Below are 21,930 nucleotides of genomic sequence, written 5' to 3'. Positions count from 1 at the left end.
GTTTCTGTGTATAAGTCCTTATGAAGTTAATTAAACTTCTGAATAAACATGGAGAGGCCTATCTTCAGAGATGCTATGTATTTTATTGGGGTTTTTTTACAAGAATATACTCACACATTTCTTAGCACTGTGATATTATACAAGAGAGATTGACCTAAACCAATCAAGTCACAGTATATATTGATGAAAATGTTTCTAAATCACCCTTCTCGAGGGAAGGAGAGGTTGCAGAGGGAAACATAACACAGAGCCACGAAAGAGAAGGACTAGAAGGACTCATAAGTAAGAGCACCAAGTGACCTGTACAGTAATTTAGAATTGAATTGTAAGTCTTAAATCAAGGAAGTCAACTAATGCAATTTGAAAACAGTAAAATAGTGAGCATGTTTGTTTCTAAGTGAAATAAAATCCTCCCCATTGTGAGAAAGAGAATTTCCCACCTTAAATTTACGGTACACTATTAGCAGCAGAATAGAAAGTATTTATAAGTATGTATAAAAGTCATTTAGTTCTAGAGACAAGCCATCTCCAAATTCCACTTCGAATATATATTTACAAGCACTTTTAACTTATGTCAACAATCACAAGCTAGAAATCACATACTTGACTGCAATAACGCAACAGATTAGCTAACCAAAATAAGAACTAGCTTAAGTTGATCTATGTACTAAAAGTTTTACCATCACTGGCTTAGTAGAAAAAACCTACAGTACTGAAAAACAGAAACACAATTTCTTGGACAGAACCTCAACTAATCTGAAAAGAACAAACTAGTTCCAAAACTGATAGGCATTGCACAATGTGATGTGTGACACTTTGTTCAATAAAAATTTCAGCTTAACAGGTATATATGCCAAAGTAATACGGGCCAGAAAATGAGACATATTTCAAATACTGGTATAAATTTACTAATTTTTCAGCATAAGAAACCAGATTAAAGGAACCTTGAGATACACAATGTATGCAACAGGATAACCTCTCTAAGTTGCATTCCTCCTACAGTTTGTTACTACTCCTCGTGGAGATTTGTCCTCTGTTAACTTCATACACAAAAACACCCAGGGAAGTTTGACAGCTGTAGCAACCAGAAGCTTCTCAAATAGCTGCACACTGATTCTTAGATGCCCGACTTCAAAAACATGATGCAGAGATCATGGAACTTGTCTTCTATTATCTACTTTAAGCAACCTTGCCCACCGATTCCCTGTTTTGGAAGGAAAGAAGGATTTTTTTTTTTTTTTTTTTTCAGGATTTCTTCATACTTGTGCTTTTAACTATGCCTCTGAAGCCCATGCTGCTCGACAAAGCCACCAGGTGGCAGAATCATATAATGGCAAAGATACTCTCTCACACCCCATCCCGAACAAAGAAGGTCCGGCCCCAAATGAAGCTGCACAACCCACTGAAGACAGAAGCACAAAACCACCTGTTTAAAAGGAATCTGAAAACATTTATCACTCCGACACCCGTCATAAAAAGAGGAAGAAATTATTAACCAAAGAGAAATGCACCTTAAGGAATATGGTCGCTCATATATCCGAATTCTTCAAAACACTTTCCTCACAATCATCAAGTCCAGCTTCAGGCACCATTTTATTCATTCACCATCTCCTTTCAACACCAAGTCACAACAGTAGTCACTGTCTTGTTATATAGGATGAAGAACAGGCAGACCCTGGCACTTGAGTTCTCATTATTTATCAACTCGCATGGATATCTGTGAGCTTATACACAGAGATAAGATACAGATCAATGAGAAAAAAGTAAGTTTTGTACAATGCCATAAATGATCCATTGCGGCAGTGACAAGAAATGGCATTTATGTATTTGTGGTTCCTGCTTCTCTTAGTCAAGCACAAACCCTTTCACAACACTCTAAATGTTGCCAACTGTCTCAGATTTGAAAACCTGTATCAAGAAGTATCAGGACCTCCAAAATATTTTAAATGCCCTTTCTCTGGAGTTTATCCTTTCATAAACAAAGAATAAATATACAAGACAATTATTAGTTTACACTTTAGAGAGAAGGCACCTATTAATTGATATCTTGCCATTAGATCCTTGAAACTCATCAGGATTTGCAAACTTTCCAATTGTTAGTTAACTGTTCAGTTTCTAGACCCACAGATTAGTATTAGAACAGGTACCACCTGCCAAGAGTGAGTTCTTTAACAGTACAAGGTGTTATTCAGCAAATGCATGGTTTTAGCAAGCAATACATTCAGCTCTACCTCATAGCCTCAATTCTTGCCATTTCTTGACTAGTTATAAATACAACCTATATATATTATTGGTTCAATTTAAATCCAATCAGAACTAGATCCAGTGCTGCCATATGTTAACACTGAAAAATGAATAGCATACCACTATCTCCTTTCATTCCATTATTTCCAGTACACAATCCTTGAACAGAGGAGGTAAGCAATGCACCCTTGAACTTCAAACAGCCTATCCAGATGCCAGATGGATTGCTCTATGTCATATTATAACTTTTTTGATACACAAAAGGGATATGACAAAGGACAGAATTACTGATCACAAAAGAAAGGTATTTACACTTCAGTTTCTCCAAAATTTGAACACCACCGGTACTCAATTCTGTTAGTGTAAGTAGTAAACAATCAATCCCTTTCCATTGCAAATGGACAAACAGATTCTACCACTCCATATCTAGGGTCCTACAACTGTTTAACAGCTATCAAGAAAGGCTATAATGTTTTTACATGCTTTTGGAACTGTCTTCACAGAAAACAAAGTCAGAAAAAGAAAAATCTTTTCGTGTCAATTCACACCACCGTTCTAAGACAGTATAGTTTGTTCTTAAAGGCAATCTCAGTAAGTACTACTGGTTTTCTTCTCTATCGGATTAACAAAAAAATTCTCCAGCCTCATTACAAGGAATAAAGAATGCCACCATCATTCCAACACTTCCCAGGGAGCAGCATATTGAGTTCCATCATGCAGTTAATCCTTCACTTGACCTTTCCCTTGACAATCTATTCATCTGCTAATGTTCTTCCATCTATTTCCACCTATTACTACAACACAAGCTTGTATAGTTTGGTGTATTATTTTATAAAGAGGAAAGCTATTTGATTATGTCATTACAGATTTCATTAAAAAAAAAAAATTTAAAAAAAAAAAAAAATCAAACTGTAGTATTTCCTACAGACACTTGTTTCAGAGCACCTGAAAGTCAGATGGCATGGAAAGACAACTGTTGGCTTTGAAGAACATGAGAAACTATTTTATGAGAGAACAAGGCTAAAGACACTCAGTTTACCTTCGCCACCAAAGATATCCTCTGGATATAATCCTCTCTTTCCCCCTTTCCCCTCTCCCATCCTGTCACAACTAACAGACCATGTTTTAGAGCAGAGTCTTCAAGTATTGTCCAGTGTTCTAGGAAAGGTGAAAAATAACTGGCCATCTTTAACCTTGGAAATAAATATCCTGCTTTGGCATTCTGAAGTATAAGAGGAGCAAAAGCAGATGTTATGAAACACAGATTAAGACAATCTATTCATCAAGAAATCATGAGCAAAAATCTAGCCATGCTGAAGTAGATCATCTGGTATACTACTAAAGAGAGAGTTAAAATTTATTTTGCTTCTTGAGTGATTGAATTTTACTATCAATTTGAAAGGCTCCAAGAGAAAGAAGGGGACTGTTCAGTTTGAGGAGGAGAAGGCTAAGGGGACACCTCATCACTCTCTACAACTACCTCAAAGGACATGGTAGAGAGGTTGGTGCTGGTCTCTTCTCACAGGTAATTAGCGATAGAACAAGAGGGAATGGCTTTAAACTGCAACAGGGGAGGTTTGGACTGGACATTAGGAAAATTTCACAGAAAGAGTGGTCAGACAGTGAAATAGGCTGCACAGGGAGGTGGTGGAGTCACCATCCCTGGATGTGTTTAAGGGTCGTTTAGATGAGATGTTGGGGGATAGGGTGTAGGGAAGAACTTTGTAGAGTAGGGCTGATGGTCGGACTCGATGATCCCAAGGGTCTTTTCCAACCTGAATGATTCTGTGATTCTGTAATATTGCTTTGAACATCACTTCCCTCCAGGTAAAAATTGTCGAAGCAATAACTAGATTTACCTTTGAAAGGAATTCTTTAAGTATTTCATGAACTCCAGAGCCTCCAAATAATGTAACACTTCCCACCTATAGCTAGGTGTCTCATTTTATCAGAATGTATGTCCATCAACAGATACTGTATTTTAGATTAGAAAGAACTCTAGCAATTCTCAGCTCCGTTTCTACTGTTCCTTGCTGAATTCCTAGAGAAGTAGGCATAAGACCAAACTTATTTAAAAAACCCAACAAAACAAAACCAAGTAAGAACACCTCCACCTTCATTGACACTAAAAGGCTGCTCAAGGAAGGAAGTAAAGGAATGTGTGTGAAGGAAATAAAAGATGCCTTTGTTTCCTTCACATCTGCTCACAAGGCAGGGCAACCCACTATTAAAAATAAACTATATTTGTAATTTAGCTTGTCTTACAGGAACAGAATTAACCTGGTAAGGTTTACACAAGCTGCAGTGTGCTACTACTCATTTTGGTGCATTCAGTAATACCTTGTAGAGATAAAAAAGAAGTATTAGAATAATTCTCAGAAAAAGATTTGCAGTTTTCTGAAAGTTTCCTTCTTTGAATTTGAATATTTGTTTTGCCTTTTTGAACACCAGAAGAAGAGGTATAGAAATAACACATCATGGAAAGACTATACATTAAAAAAAAAAATCCAAATCCCTACAGTTGAACAACACACAACATATGAAGCACAGATTACAAAAGAAAAATTTCCAATTAAACTAAGGAAACTGACTACTGTAGAAGAAATACCAGCATTTGGGAAAAAAAAAAACAAACCAACAAAACAAACAAAAAAACCCAACCCATAAAAAACAACAACAATCAAACATTTGAACACAGTCAAGCAAAACCCAACCTAATTTAATCTATCGACATAGTCAGGACCTATAAACATTTTAAGTCTGGAGGATCTGCAAGTTGTTCATAATATCCATAGGTAAATCTCTTCCAAAGGTATGTAAGTGTAGAATTAGGTGGAATATTATTTTATAGGACGATCCATTTCTTTACTGCCTCAACAAATTTAAGTTACAGTCTGGAGAACCTTTATATTTATTATGGTAGAGCCCAGTAAGAAAGCAAGCTAGATGGCAGCTATTGGAAGTACTCTACATAGTTAGAAAGCTCTCACTTAAGTTTAAAGAAGTCAAAATAATATGCTGTCATCATAAATGGATAAAACAAGGTAAAACTTTACAGGAACTTAGTAACAGATATAGCTTAAATAGTCTGACAACTATGCTCTCCAAATCCACACCCTTATGGGGGAAAAAAAAAAAAAAAATCTCTGTTCAGCAAACACATAACTCTTATTTACTAATGGTCTACCACAGGCCCAAATATTCCCATTAAAAACAAACAAACTAAAAAAAGCCCAAACCAACAAAAAACCAAGAAAGTTCTTCCTTATGATTCTAGTCATATTCTTAGTGGGTTTCATATGTTTACTGGAAAAAGAACAAGAAAAGCAAGATCTATAGTTGAGTATTTGTAGAAGTGACCTGAAGGCAGGTGGGGAAGGAATGGAAATCACCCCTGAAAAGTCTACTTTTATAAAAAATAAAAAGAAATTAAAAAGCTAATATGGGATTTTTGTGTTTAAACTTCTGATGTCAAGGTAAACTTCTACTTAAATTGCTCTTTCTACTAATTATTCTCTGGGCATTTGGAAGACAAACAGCTGTGCTGCATCTAGGTGGCACCTCTAACAAGAAAAAAAAAAATCCTAAGGACATACTTCCCTCCAAAAGAATGAAAATGCAGTAATTTGTTTCTACAGAACTTTTCTGGGATAATGCTCACTAGAAATTTAAACACACAAAGAATTGGGTGGAAATCATCTGCATATTAAAGAACCATTCTGAGATCCATTTAAAAAAAAAAAAAAAAAGCCTTTTAAAAACTGTGTGGGGGAAGCAGCGTTTGGTTTTTTTTTTCTTTTTTTTTTTTTGCCCTGACTTTAACCTCAAGGATCATGAATTGAGAAAAGCTCAAGTTTGAACCCCATCCAAAATATGAAAAACAAAATAAGGGAAGGAGGGGAGTATATGTCTGAGTACAAACCCAGGAAGTATAAAATGTCTTTTTCCCTTACACTAGGGGCACATTCACAAGCAACTGGACAAGGATTACTGACAGCAGTGGACATCTCCATGAATCTTAAGGGGGCTGCAACCAGCTGATGAGGCCTCACAGAGTTCTCAAAAAATTTTCACGAAGGAGCCATGAACAGAAACCTTTAAGAGATGGTAATGCTGTACTAAAGAATATTACCACGCTGGGGTGTAGGACTGATGAGAAGTATTTTGTCTGGGGAGCATTTCTGAGGCGCTTACCTCCTTTGAAGTCTCTTGGCGTCAGGATGAATGCTAGCTGTCCTCGGGCTGCCATCCCTTTGAGGGGAGGGAGATACAGATGAGCCCAAAGGTTCTCTTCTAAACACAAGTCCTTACTGCAAGCTGGCCAAAAGGTCCCTGCAATCAAAGAAATCATTGTGGTTTTGCATGTGGCGCATTTATGTCCTTTAATCAAGGTTTGTCAGCCATCTAACGTGTTCAACCACAAAGAAAAAAAAAAATAAATGCATCTGCTGGGTAGCCAATGCAGAACAGAGACCAAGGAAAGAGAAGAATTGTTCATTCCAGTTTGGACACTATAAACTCCATGAAAAACACAGGCAACATGATTTTTCAGACTAAGCAGAACCACCTCAGTACACAGTATTTTATGCATGTATATATGTATAAAAAAAAGCTATTTGCTTTGGAATCATTTTCCAACACTCTGAAACTCCTGCCTTCAGATCTCAAGAAAAAATATCACATTTTCATTTCTAGACATACATACTAGTCAATGTATTCTACAATCTAATGCAGCAGTCCCTCTTCAACAATTACCTCTTGCAATTACCACAGCAATATACAATTAATCCTTAAATGCATTCTTTTTTGCCATAAGCTACTTGTAACAGAGTTTGCAGAGCCACTTGGTAGGAAAAAACAATGGAAGTTCTGTCACAGTACTGATAAAAGATTCCTTCTGCAGAACATTTAGCAGACTTTTGTGTTTGCATGCCAACATGCTAGAGCCACGAGCTCCATGTTTTCCTTAGCGTGAGTCAGCTCTAACAGTGTCCATATTCACAGCCTCTTTGGCACATTTCCTGGGCACATGCCCTTCCACCACAGAAATGAATCCTTATAACCCAGCTGTCAAAGACTAGGCATGTCATATTGAGCACATGATTTCCCAAAGCTCCAAACTAATGGGTAATCTTGGTTTATAACTCTTCTACCAAATTATACCATTATAGTAGAAGCAAGCAGACACGTATTTCTTGTATTGGCTGCAAAACCACTTCCTAGCTAGTAAACACAAGAAACTTATACAACTGAAGAACCGTACACATTTCACTTCCTGAAGGACTGGGTAATCACTTCTTTAGAACACTAAGAGTACATGACTCTATACTCTTTCTCCTCCCACCTGCCTGTAGCCATTTTCCCTCTTCATGCTTCAAAAAACAGCAGTGGGAAGAGTGAAAACTACTGTCTCTTGCAACCATTACCCTTTTAATATTTTCTTATTACCTCATGGGGCTAACAGCCGTAACCCCCTTCCCTATCCACCAGGCAAATAATTACTTCATAATCATGCCTATTCAGTCATTACCTTATAAGGAAAAAAATCTAACCACAATCTGTGGCAGATCTTTTCCCAGGAAGTCCATTTAAAGAGGCAATGAAGATTAATGAGTGACTTACATGGTTCTATGACAATCCCAACATTTTGTCTATTCACCTCTTACAGACAGTCACAGGGAAGGCAAGAAACAAAAAAATGTAACCCATAATCAAAGCTCCACATAGAACTAAATTTTACTGAGAGATACATCAAATGGTTATTAATAAACTGTACAAAGTCCCAAATGGGAAATTGGAAGCAAATGTAAATCAGCATTAGTTTACAGAATCCATTCGTCTAGATAAACCACATTACAACAAAAGCAGAACTTACAAACAAACCTTGCATCCAATGAATACTGAGACTTGTAAATTTTTCCAACAAAATGTCACCCTACTTGCACCTATGTATCTTAAACCTATTTCACTGTGGAAGTTCACATCAGTAACACTCAGGGGTTTTATGAATTACTCCCCTCTCTATACCAAAAACAAACTTTCAACAGAAAATATGAGGCACAAGAACCCCTTCACCTCCACTGTCCAAAAAAACAACTGCTCTAATGCAGACGTCTATTCCTGTTTATCCGTTACATCCAATTAAATTAAAAATCTAAAGTACAGCTCAAATTTACTTCTCCTTTGCACAAATATCAATCCACCCATCAGTTTAATCTTTTTTTCACCACTTGTATACAGCTTCCAAGATCTTTTGCATCCCCACGCTGCAGTCTGTACATCTTTACTCCTCTTTTCCCTTCACCTTTTCCATTCACATTGCCATTAAACTCCATTGCTTCCTTTACCGAATATTCACAGGCAAATCCTTCTTCAGAACTTTTACTACGGAAGTTGTATGTATCAGCCCTAGAATCACCCTGGTTCTTAAGACTTCTGTCAAGCTCATCGCTCCAATCCCTGCAAAACACATAATTTTTCAGCAAATCCCTTATTATTTTCCACTTTTTCTCTTTACAACTCTCCTGACCTCTAGTTACTGCTAAAAATAGCTTCTACTCACACCCATCATCTCCATAGTTCCTTCCTCCCCTATGTTTTTTGTTTCCTTCTTACAAATTGCTGTTTCAAGGAACTATTGAAGAGAGTGAAAAAGCCTCAGTACCTCCAAATCACCAGTTTTATCCCAATGTTATGCAACATCTTATCAATTTAGTAGTATAATGAAAAAAAATAGATGGAAAGAACTGTAAGAATTAGTTTAAAACACTGGGTCCTGAATACACGAACTGCCATGGTTTAGGTATAATACAGTCCATAAAACTATTCACCAGGGAACCCTTTCGAAGTTCAATATTTTTGAGTCTAACCAACTTTTTTCAAATAACAATTGCTGAAATATTAATTTTAATATGCTTATTAATATGCCCTGTAACATACCATAATATTCTCTCATATGTGTAAAGAATGTGACTTTTCCACTTTTATACAACTACCTCCATATAGACCATATGAAGACCTAGAATAATTCACTTGACCCAAAGAACTGTATAAATGCTGAAGGATGTTGAAGAAAGTTAACTGAGCAAAACAAACTATCTAATGTCCACATTAAAGATAGGACACAAACATAGTAGCTATGTAACAGCACAAGATTATGACAGAGGTACATAAAGAAAGAAGTTTTCAATTGAAATGGCAAATGGTTTAGAAGTTAATGAGAATGTCGGATCAATAAACTGGCAGCCATCTGATAGTGCCATCAGTCACATTCTAGCTGTGCCAAGATGGAGAACCAGCCCACCTAAACCTGGACGCAAATACATAAACACACATATGCTTTTTTCAGCATTACTGTTGGCTGATCGAAGAAGTTTCATAAACAATGATGTGCTAGCGTGCTCCCATAAAACTTTAGACCAATCTGAACCATCAGTGTACAATCCCCCCAATCATTTAAAAAAACAAACAAACAAAAAAAAAAACCAAAAAAAAGGCACTTAGTCCCCTTCCTACTCAGTATGCTGAACCACTTCACTGAAAGTTTAAATAGCCCCTGCTGCTAGGGTAAGGAAGCGGCCAGTCACAAGGCAGAGCTGGACTTCCCCTTTCAGCAGCAGCAGAAAAAAGCTTTCACCTAGATGCCATACTAATAATGCCTTTTCAGATACCTCACAGGCCCACAGCAACAAGTGGAGCAGTTAACACACAAGATACAGAAGGACATCTGACACAAACAGTATTACATACTGTTAGAAAGCAATGTTATACCACCCTGATCTGTATGGCCAAACTAAATACAAGGCTTCATGTTACAGCTAATTTACCAAAAACCGTGGTACTTCTCTCTTCCCCTACCTCCCAATTTTGGGGCCACCTGACTCCACCACTTTTTTTTTTTTTTTTGGCACCTGACCTAGTAATTTTGAAGCCACATGTCTGAACTGGCTAATCTGTAAGGGTTTGGGGTTTGCTCTTTTCAAGACCCAGGTTATTTTGGAAGGGGCAGGAGAAGGCACTGGGCAAACTTGTTTCCCAGGTGAACCAAGTAATTATGCAGTCAATAGATCCAATACAAGTAAAACGGCAGGAAAATGAAAGCAGGATGGGGAACAAGATACTGTTGCTGCCTATTTCAGCAGCAGCTACCTGTTAGCTCTTCCTAAAGGCAGGTACCAAGATGTGAAATTATACACAGAGTATTTCACACCATACAGAAGCCAGCAAGCAGAGCAGTACAGAAGCAGCTTTTAAGGCCATCACAACAAGCACAATGAATATATTACTTCCAAGAAATTATATTTTACATTGAGCTTTCTAAATTTTTATTTAAAACAAGATCAGAATAATATGAAGTGGTTAAGTGCCTAAACATTGGGTAATACAAAATACAGTTATTATGAACTCTCAGGGGTTCTTTGAGATATACTAGGGATGCTTCCCAATCTTGATACACTCATACAGTAAGAATTATTTAGCTATAAAAGTGTAACAGTGTGGAACTGATTGATAAACAGGAAAATTCTTTAAGTAACCATTGGTTACTAGGTAGGTTTTCTCACAGATTCAGAAAAATAGGACAATATGATGCAGATTCCAGAAAGTGACAATCATCCCTTGGACTACTGAAAGGAAAACAGTGGAATAAAAAGTTTCTAAATTCACATTCAAAACAGTATCTTTGAATAACAACCATGTAAACAAGGGACTCCTTTCTCAGTAAAGAGTACAGCAAATGGCTACAGGGAAAGACAGAAGTAGTAAAGACTAGGGGCAACAAAGGTTCAGAGTTGCAAGGTAACCACCTCTGAAACAGGAAGGGACCAAACTATTTTAAATATGAAACCAGGGCCTCACAGCAAAACCACTTACGCTAGAGATAGACAAAGTTCATGGGTTCTTTCACACTCCTTTACTTTTGTCTTATTTATGGCTGTTAGTGACTGTATCAGTGGAAGCTTTCAACTTGTTCTTTAAATCAGTAGACCAACTAGATCTGAAAGCCTAGCAGAACCAGGACAGAAACTCTCTTGCTACCTCTTTCAGGGCTGTCCAGCCAGATGCCAGTTTCACAGTTACTATGGACAAATGAAGGCAATGCCTGTTCAACTCCTCCGGAGGCTTGTGCTGCCTGGTGAGAACAGAGCAGGTTACCAGAGGTTAGGGGGCTGCCTCACAAGAACCTAGGCCTCATTTTGTTCCTAACACTGACACAATAAGAGAGAATTTGCAGTCCCAGCTCCCTTCTTATTTCAGCTGCAGGAATTCCTACAGGGTAAGGCAATTCCATCTGATTTTAGCCAAGAGAACAGAGAAGGCACGCCATTGCCTCAGCCCCTCACAAAACGCAGTAACGACAACATGGCTGTAGTTGTAGCAGGCAAAGAGAGGGATAATTACAGCTTTTTTTCCATTTAAATGTGTCTAACTCCCATCCAAAGTTCAGTGACTGTGGTTTGCAAAAGTGAAGTCTGAAAGCACACCAATTGCTGCTATGGGGCTGGGCACACAACACAAATGATGGAACATCGAGAAACTACTGACACATTTCACTTCTCCCTGTGCTGAGGTAGCAGCCCCTGTTGCAGCAGATTCTACAGTCCTAACGTTAAGCGGGAATCTCTGCTCTGCTCTCCCATCCTGACAATCATGATATTACCTGCCACAGGCTGCCTGCTATATCAAACGACAACAGAATGCACCAAGTCCATTAACTTCTGGCTGACCCACAGCATACATTTAAGGTCACATCAGTTCAGTGATGCTCATAAATGTTAAAATAAACCAGTTAAATCTGTAAAGTAAAAGGACATAGAACTTATTGAAGTCGCATAAACACCCACATTCAAAGCTACATTATGTAGATTGTTGTGGCAAGAATATTCAACATACCCACATTAATGTCCTTGACTTTCCAAGTATTCAAGCTTAGGCTTCTTTAAATTCAGCAAATACTGATTTAATAAATAACTGCAAGTGACATAAAATCCACCTCATACAAACTTTCTCAATATTTAAGCTATCTTTCCTTTAAAAAAGTGTGTGTGATTACCAGATGAAATTTGCTCAGTCTCACCACTCAGTAATTACATCTTGTCCTATTTTGGTGTAACAGATTAGAAAACACTGAACTATCAGTACTTAAACATGGAAAAGCTTTCATATATACACAGAGTCACTTCCAAACCTTCTGCTGGATAAACAAAATTAAGCCTGGACTTCAGTCTTTCTCTCGAATACAGGCTTTCCAAACCTCAAACTGTTCCTGAAGCTCTTTACTGAATGAATTACAGTTTTCCAGCCACACTGTGAAGTGGCCATATTATTCCAAGAACAACCTCACTGATGCCATGTACACCAAAGCCCTAGTCAATACAAGATTTGTTTTGGCTCAGCCACAGTGTTACTTACCAACCTTATGTTCACCTGATTACCTAAAATAAACTATATATTACTTTCAGAATCACTGCTTTTCAAAAATAAATCTTTATTTCTAGACTTCATTTGCCTGAACTCGTTCTACAGAGCTCAGTTAATCAAACTTCATAGAAGTGGCATGGATTTTTTCACAATGGTATGTTGTGTCATTTGTTAGATTTAACCAGAAGCTATTTTTGTTTTCCTGCAGTCTGTATAAACACCAGCTTGACCTACAGCAGTAGGTATATCACATCCTAGACATGAAATAAAAACCCATACAGGCATAAAGACTAAAACGAAAATTATCAGCAGCTATCCTTTATGAACCTTACCAGAAGCAGCAATTCTTACAAGCTTTTGTTATTTTTGAACCCTTAAAATACTTTTACAGAATGGGAAGTTGTCTGGGTAAAAGAAGGGGGGAAATAGAAGTGTGATTCTCATCGGGTTTTTAACCCAAGTTTAAACAGTTCTCAAAAGCTACAAAGTATCTCAAAAGTATCTCAAAAGCTACAAAGCATGCTAGAAAAATACATCTGAAGGATGAAGAAACATGAGCTTAGAGACAGTAATATTTTTTTTTTAATACATACTACAAGACTACAATACCAGTTCAATATCACTAGTGCCTAGTTATACTGGAAGCTGAAACTACTCAGCAATCATTTGCTTTACCACTATATTCATATGTATAGAAGTCTAAGGGAATTTAAAGACTTGTTAATGTGTACATATAAAAATACATTGATCTCAGCTTGTATGCATATACATATGTTAATCTCAGCTTTCAGAGTGACATACTTATACATACATGCAAAAAAAGCCAAGAAACTTTATTCTTCAACCACTTAAAGAAAAATTAATTTCGTCATATATTTCTAAATGATGATCCAAGATCAAAGAAATATATAGAGGTTATGTAGTTTTAATAAAGTAGTGATTAAAGTTATTAACAAAACTGAAAAAAAAGTTATCAGAGAGACATCTGAATCTTGGAAATAAAACAGATTCCAAACAACTTAGCTTAAAAAGGGCAAGAGAAACAACTGCAGAACCAAATCTAACTAAGCTTTTGAAAAACTGGTATATCAGAGTAATATGCAAAAAGCAGAGGTGACAGGCTCCTAGACAGAAAAAATTTTAGAATAAATAGCATAGTAATACTTTTGGAAGAGTTACAGTATGGCAAAACTCACAAGAGACAGCAAACAACTTTAGACAATTTTATAAGAAAAGTTTAAAAAGTAAATATATCTGACAAGAAACACAAAAAATCCCTATTCCATTACAAAGGAGGTAGTGGATGCTGTTACCTAAAATCTAAATAAGTAAATAAGTAATAAATAAAAAAAGAAACAGAGAAGTTTCAAGCATGAACTTTGTAAGGATCTAAAAAGAACTATAATTCTTCTATCCATGGAGCATTTAATCAGATCAGAGACAGAACAGATGAACCTTTCATGTGGAAGACAGCAAGGATAGATATGGTTCCCAGAGCAGAGATAAAGTCACTACCTATTTTGTTAAGCCTACTTCATTAAGGAATATTGATATAGGTTTTTAACACACCATGGCAGATAAGGAACAGCAATCCCTCTAGATATATGCACCCACATAAACCATTTCACTGCAATATGCTTTAAGAACAACATTCTAGTTACTTACTATCTCCTGCAGTAGACAAAAGCCCTTTGTCCCAACAGAATGGGAACATGAAGACATCATATTTTAAAATGTGGCTTTAGAAAGGAGTATTTGCATTTCTGTTTTATATAAAGACCTTTGGGTTTCTCACAAAAAGATCTTCCACAAATTAATTTATATTCAGGATGACAACTTAAACTGGTACCCACTTCATTACTTACTGCTCTATTCGAATGAACTCTGACCGCAGCAATTACACACAAATTTGCAACAACAGACATAGATAACAGTCTAGAGGGAATGGAAGACTTGCTCTATGCAACCGATAAGCTGCTTTTTATTTAAGACTCACTGTGTTAAAGCAATAATACCTCACACAAACAGATATGCCTTAGCCTCTGGATATGAAAAAAAAAATTGCTATAAAGCAAACACACTTCTGAAAAGATGAAGTTGGGATATAAAAAAATTGTAGAGTAAGAAAATTTAACAAGACATCTGGGTATATCACCCTACTCTAAAAAGCAGGTAAAACTTAATATTTTTTTTAAAAAGTAAATTTCCAGTTCAAAGTAACTGTCATTAACTCATTAAATGATAATACTCATTTTAAGTTGTACTTCCATGTATATCATACAGTAGACACCAAGAGCTTGACAAGCTATTCTCACGAACATCATCTAAAGACAGCAGGAGGCCTCAGGCAAGTACAGCAGTATTATATAAGCCTTCTAAAATTTCAAGCAACAGGTCCCTTAACACACTGGCATGTATAATCATGTGACTTAATTGAAGCAGGTGTGGAATAACAGAGAATGAAGAACAATACAAGGATTTCTTAAAGGCAGATGATTCAGATGTCAAAAAAAAAAAAACACCAAACAAAACAAAGCAACCCCAAAACATTCTAGCTACCTAGAGAATCTTCAAAATACAAAAGTGTTAATGGCAATGCCCATTAACCACCTTTACTGAAAATACAGAATGTCTCAAAATATGTCAAATATTCTTACAGAATGTCAGAGCAAGTATTCTGCAATTACACAATTACATAAACCTGTTCTAGAAAGGGACTTGCTATATTAATCATCAGGTCTGCAGTGTCCCAAATACTGAAAAAGAAAAATTTCTGTCCTATCTTGAAACTTGTTATAAACAAATACCAAAAGTTCTCATAAAAGATACTTACTCCTAGTTAACAACTGACATGGGAGTGCTTAAGAAAAAAGTTATTATGTAATAAAAGACACCTCTTCAGCTCACAAAAGGATATGCAAGAAATACAGGGAAGTGGAGACTGATCTAGAGCCAGAAGGAAAAAAATGAGATTGAAATTGTTATTGGAATTGCTATTTGTCTGCCAAAAATCACTTACAGAAAATCAATTTAAAGAGTTCTCTATAAACAGTACCTCTTCCTATCCAAGATCAACCAGGCATATGGTCAGTACACATCATGCTGCACAGGCTTTCGAGAATAATAATCACTGCAGTGACCGGCAATATAACCTACAATTCTACCATTTTCCCCCTTGCTTATTTCAAAGTAGTTCATTCTGTGAGGAAAACATTAATATCTTTCTTGTAATTACTGCTAAACTGTCCAATCATGGAAGAAATAATGTCTCCTAATCACTCAAGATATGGAAAATTAATGTGTTGAACATTCATGGTAATGGATTATCACATTGTCAGAAATAGAGTTAAAAGACGGTCAGACCCTTAGAACTACATATGGCAGTCCTGGCTTGCAAATACAACAAAGATCTGCAGCAAATAAACCTAGATTCTTAGCCAAGACTATAAACCAAATTCCTTCAAACAATAATATGATTCTTCTTAAGTGTGCCTCTGTGTGTGTGTATATATATATATATATATGACACATTATTACTATCCAATAACAACACCTGACTCTTCACTTAGAAAGCTAATAGAAATGCAAAATGTTTCCTTTGCAAAGATTCTGTCACTTCAGCATCACCTAATAACCACCACATATTAGTTTTTAACAGCATAAAGAAATTAGGTTTTTGTCTTGAAGACCAAAAGTTCTGTAGTACCAAGTGTCTTGCAAAACAACATGCATTCACAAAGAAATGAAGTAATGAATGAACATGAGTAGCTGTACATTCTACTAGCTGTAGAAAGAGCTGTAGTTTCCTCCAAGAGTAACCAAGTCATAAACAGGCACTGTTAGTGCAGTATCTTAGAAAACTGACACAAGTTGGAAAAGTAGCAGGCTACTGCACTTGACAGAAGTGATGCAGAAGGTACAAGTATTTTCAGAGGGTCCTCCTCATAACAGTAAGCACAAATATCACTAAGGACACTTCCATCCAGCCAAACCTGTTCAGCCTACTGAGCCCTACAGTCTCCTCTCTCCTTCAATTAGGAAAAGCAACAGTTGCCATATTACCTTCACAAAACGGTGACATTCACTCAGTTCAAATTTGGTCACTGGATTCTCTTTTTCAGCCACATTGCTATTATATATTTTAAAACCCATTTAGTGGCATTCCCATCAATCTTCTATTTTTCTTGTATTCTATTCACTTATCCTATAAGATCCTACTGTTCCTCCTCTAAAATGAACAGATCTGAAGCAGAGACAGTCTGGGTGAAAAATAGCACTTTTGCTTTTTTGCCATACTTAACTACCAGACTGAGAAATTTCAAAAGTAGCAATAAAAGCCATGATGAAAAATTTATCCAATTTACTGTGCTCAATTACATGCCTCCTGATGCTTCTGACATCTAAACTATACATAACTCTACTGGTGACAGGTTATCAAGTCTGAAACCATTCACAAAGCCTTCGCTGATAAGCTGTCCAAGCAAACTGGTTCAGAGCACAAGGAAGAAAGGAAAAACTGTCCCTGTCAGTAATGCATCTCCTGGATTCAGAAAAAAAGTTCTTTTTTCCTTAGAAACTAACTGGCAATCTCAGAAAACCAGAGATAAAATGGGGTCCTCCCTTCAGAACCTTTATGTCTTTGCTGATAAATAGAATGCTTCTGCAAAAGCAGACTGAAAATTAGTTTTAAAGTATTTTCTGCCTACTTGTAACTTCAAACCCTGTCAATAGAACAATCTCTTATCTAGACTGCCATCTCACTGTCATAAAAGAGAGAGCTATCCAGATGGGAACAAAGTCTCACCAAAGAAATAAAGCAGTACCAAAAGCTTCCAGATATTTTCACTATCTTCCAGAGGTAATAAATCACTATATCCATCCAACTAAAAAAACAACAACAAAAAAAACCCCACCAAATCCCTCTATCTGGCACACTTAAAACTGAACCTAGAAATTATTTAAGATGGCAAGGGCAGGAATGGAAACAGATTCAGAAGGCAGTTAATGGAAACCCCTTCCATTAGCTTCACTTACAGAGAATGTGCTGTTTGCTAATGTGCAAATAAATTAACTTTTAGATTTTAATTTTGAAATCAGTCAGATCAAAGCTAGGTTCAGTCTCCTTTGAAAAACAACCTAAGTTCTGCCACTAATCAAACCTTAACATATACTTTCAAGCTTCACAAAACAGATGATACTACATTGTTTTTAATGTTTTGACAATTCAAATGCAGACTTAGGTTACATTTTCTGAATTTAAACAACAGTTAAGAGTTACATTCTCCTAATATTAAGAGAATCCAAACGTACTACTTGGAGGATAACAAACTGATGCTATTTAAATTAATTTCTTTTTGTACAGAAATAGCAACAGATGTGCATTTTTTTCTATTAAGTTTGTCACATACTTTACAAAATATAGTAACTCGTTCTTTCTTAGAATTGAAAGGACAAAAATGTATTTTTCTTCAACTGAGGTCTGACTGAAACCTTGTCAATGAAAACAGGCACAACTGGATAACTTGGAAAAGGATTACTTATAAAATCAAATCACCCTCATCTGTGAGCATCTTACCTTTAAATAGGATCCATAATATTTAGTTACATATGGACTGTCACACTGACTCAGCACTGTGATTTCTTGTTGGATGTCTTCTATTTCATCTTCTGCTTCTTCTAGGTCAATAATTTTTATAGCAACCACTTTCTGAGTCCGATTGTCAATTCCTTTAAAAACTTCACCAAAAGAGCCCTTACCAATTTTTTCCAGTTTTGTAAACAGTTCTTCTGGATCTGCCTTCAGAGTCTGTTAAAAATAAAAGAAATGTTACTCAGTATTTGTAACATTAAAACAAAATGTGATATTTTTAAAGGCAAACACTTTGAATTCTACACATTCTTATTTATCCAGCTATTCTTTTTCTATCTTCATAATTAATGCGTTCTTCCTACATCCCTTAGATGCACACACTACAACATTTATGCTTCCCTGTATTATCAAGTCCAAATTTAACACCATCCTTGTGACAGGGTTTTATCCTATCTAGCATCAGAAAATGCTGCTACCTCAATTTCTTTTTCTCTGTCAATAAACTGCACCCAGGCACCGAGAATGAAAGATTCTTACAAAGATTTGGTTTCTATTAAAACCAAAATAGATCAAATACCACTACCGATAAAAGCAAATGTTTTGTCTACCCTTTTCTCTTGTAATTGGTTCCTTCCCAGAAGCCAGGGTCCTACTTTCTTGAATTTTGCACATCTCTCATCCTTTTAAAGATTTTGTTCCCATTCTTCAGGGCACAGACTGTTTCCTTTCACTTGATATGGCTTGCAATCCTCTTCAATTTTCTCCTACTAAGGATCATCTGCATTAACCACCATGCTTCCTCCTTACCCCTAACCCTAAGGTTTTCTGGAGCAGGATTTATTTTTCTTTTTCTTCTTCTCTCACTTGGGTAAAATCATTCACTCCTAAAAAAATATGCCCTTCCCAGCTATCTTGATTTGAACAGTCACATGAAAACTATGAGTGCTCACCTAAACACGCGCATGTAAGACCTCTGCCCCATTTGGTTTTTTCTCCACTGTCAAGTACGCAGCTACTGCTGCTCTTAGACTTCCCACTTTCAGTTCATGGATGGTAAATTCCACTGTGTACCTTCTTAATCTAACAGCAAGAAGCCTTTATAGCTAACAAAAATATATATAAATTACAATTAAACTGGAAAATTCATAGCTAGAGGGAATAGTCATGAAATGAAGAAAAATAGGATAGGATTATTTAGAATCTTTCCCTTAAGAAATAAAACAAACACTTCAAAAGACTTGTTTCTAAAAGGATGAGGTTCATGATAACTAAGTGTAAATACACTGTTGATATAGAAAAAGGCTCATACAAGAAAAATTCAGTAATGCCTAAATAAGCATGAAACCACACAGTTTACACTACTTAGCCAAACCTTGTAGCAGCCTAAACAGGGGAATGAAAATTTCTAAGTTACCACCGACAAGCACTGAGCCAACATTTTCTCTTTAGCAATTAAATTTAGCTTATACAGCATCTCCCACCCATACTTCTGTCTATTTCTGCTCTTACATCTCAAAGGTTATGTAATTAACCCATGCAGCCCTGAGAGGAAAACAGTCCAGACAAATCTGCATTTCACAGCTGAATTAGGTGTTTTGAGGACCAGGGAGCTGTGACTGACTGAGCCCAGAGATAAACCCACCCAATTTTTCAGGCAACGTTTGTGGAGCAGTCTGGATCATGTGGCGCAAACTGGGAGTACGCTACTTCTTCTAATACTTTAAAGAAAGCTACAAGACTACAGAAAGCTACAGTTTTCAGATAATTGTTCCAGGAATAGACCACTGGTGAGATCAGTCCTAAGAAAAAACACTTTTAAGTGGTGAAGAGGGCTTTAAACTAAAGTTGCCGAGGGAGGGGAACCTCAATCCATCCCACTCCTACCAGTTTGATGCCAGTTCCAGCAACAGATGCCCAGAGCCCAGAGGGGGATCATGGGTCAGCAGGAGAACACCTGAAGAGCAGCACAAAGGAATTCCAGCCACTCCAGCCAGGAAGTCAGCTTCATCAGGGGCCCAACTTAAATGCCTCTATACCGACGCATGTAGCACCACAGCACGGGGAGTAGACAAGAGGAGCTAGAGATGTGCGCACGCCTGCAGGGCTACGATCTTACTGGCATCGTGGAGGCGTGGTGGGATGGGTCCTATGACTGGAGTGTTGGAATACAGGTGCTTTAGGAAGGACAGGCAGGGGAGACGAGAGTGGGTGTCACCCTCTATGTCAATGACCAGCTGGAATGCAGGGAGCCCTGACTGGGGATGGACGAGGAGCTGACTGAGAGCTTAGGGGTCAGGATTAAAGGGAGGGCAAGGACAGGTGACATTATAGTGGGTGTCTACTACAGGTCACCTGACCACGAACAGTGAGTGGATGGGGACCACTATAGACAGATGGGAACAGCCTCATGTTCATAAGCCCTGGTCCTCATGGGGGACTTCAATCACCCCAGTATCTGTTGGAGGCACAACACAGCAGGGCACAAGCAAACCAGGAGTTTTCTGGGATGTGTTGGTGATAACTTCTCTCTCCAAGTGATAGAGGAGCCAACAAGGAGAGGTGCTGTGTTGGACCTTGTTCTCACCAACAAGGAGGGGCTGGTGGGGAGCGTGAAGCTCAAGGGCAGCCTTGGCTGCAGTGACCATGAAACGGTAGAGTTCAAGATCCTTAGGGGAGCAAGGAGGGTGTGCAGCAGGCTCACTACCCTGGAGTTCAGGAGAGCAGACTTTGTCATCTTCAGGGATCTGCTTGACAGAGTAGCATGGGATAAAGCCCTGGAGGGAAGAGGGGCCAAGAAAGCTGGTTAATATTCAAGGATCACCTCCTCCAAGCTCAGGAGCGATGCATCCCAACAAAGAGGAAGTCAGGTAAGACTGCCAGGAGGCCTGCATGGATGAACAAGGAGCTCCTGGACAAGCTCAAACATAAAAAGGAAGCCTACAGAGAGTGGAAGCAAGGACAGATAATCTAGGAGGAATACAGAGAAATTGTCCAAGTAGCCAGGGATCAGGTTAGGAACACCAAAGCCCTGAGATAATTAAATCTAGTCAGGGACATCAAGGGCAACAAAAAAAGCTTTTACAGGCACATCAATGATGAAAGAAAGACTAGGGAAAATGTGGGCCCTCTCCAGAAAGAAACAGGAGACCTGGTTACATGGGATGTGGAGAAGGCTGATGTACTCAATGACATTTTTGCCTCAGCATTCACCAGCAAGTGCTTCAGCTACACTGCCCAAGTCACAGAAGGTAAAGACAGGGACTGGGAGAATGAAGCACAGCCCACTGTAGGAGAAGATCAGGTTCAAGACCATCTAAGGAACCTGAAGGTGCACAAGTCCATGGGGCCTGATGAGATGGATCTGCGGGTCCTGAGGGAACTGGCAGATGAAGGGTCTGAGCCACTGTCCATCATACCTGAGAAGTCATGGCAGTCTGGTGAAGTTCCTGCCAACTGGAAAAGGGGAAACATAATCCCCGTTTTTAAAAAGGGGAATAAAGAAGACCTGGGGAACTACAGGCCAGACAGTCTCACCTCTGTGTCTGGCAAGATCCTGAAGCAGATCCTCCTGGAAACTATGCTAGGGTACATGGAAAATAAGGAGGTGACTGGTGACAGCCAACATGGCTTCACTAAGGACAAATTGCGCCTGGCAAATCTGGTGGCCTTCTACAATA

At 37.7% G+C, this 21,930-nt stretch overlaps 1 protein-coding gene across 3 annotated transcripts in view; it reads right to left on the bottom strand.

The window, feature by feature from the left end:
- STK24 (serine/threonine kinase 24) overlaps positions 1–21,930 on the bottom strand; it is a 68,508-nt gene that overhangs the window by 28,974 nt on the left and 17,604 nt on the right. For 2 of the 3 annotated variants that reach the window (XM_074815413.1, XM_074815414.1), the window contains exon 2: positions 18,239–18,469. In XM_074815413.1, the coding sequence (XP_074671514.1) occupies positions 18,239–18,469 (231 nt within the window). Of the gene's footprint in view, positions 1–6,438; positions 6,577–18,238; positions 18,470–21,930 lie in introns of all 3 variants that reach the window. The other variant, XM_074815415.1, reaches the window with a different exon arrangement.

Source organism: Strix aluco, chromosome 2, assembly GCF_031877795.1.
Source record: "Strix aluco isolate bStrAlu1 chromosome 2, bStrAlu1.hap1, whole genome shotgun sequence".
Taxonomy (NCBI): Eukaryota; Metazoa; Chordata; class Aves; order Strigiformes; family Strigidae; genus Strix; species Strix aluco.
Note: the sequence above shows the minus strand (reverse complement) of the source record. Positions and strands in the feature narration are given on the sequence as shown.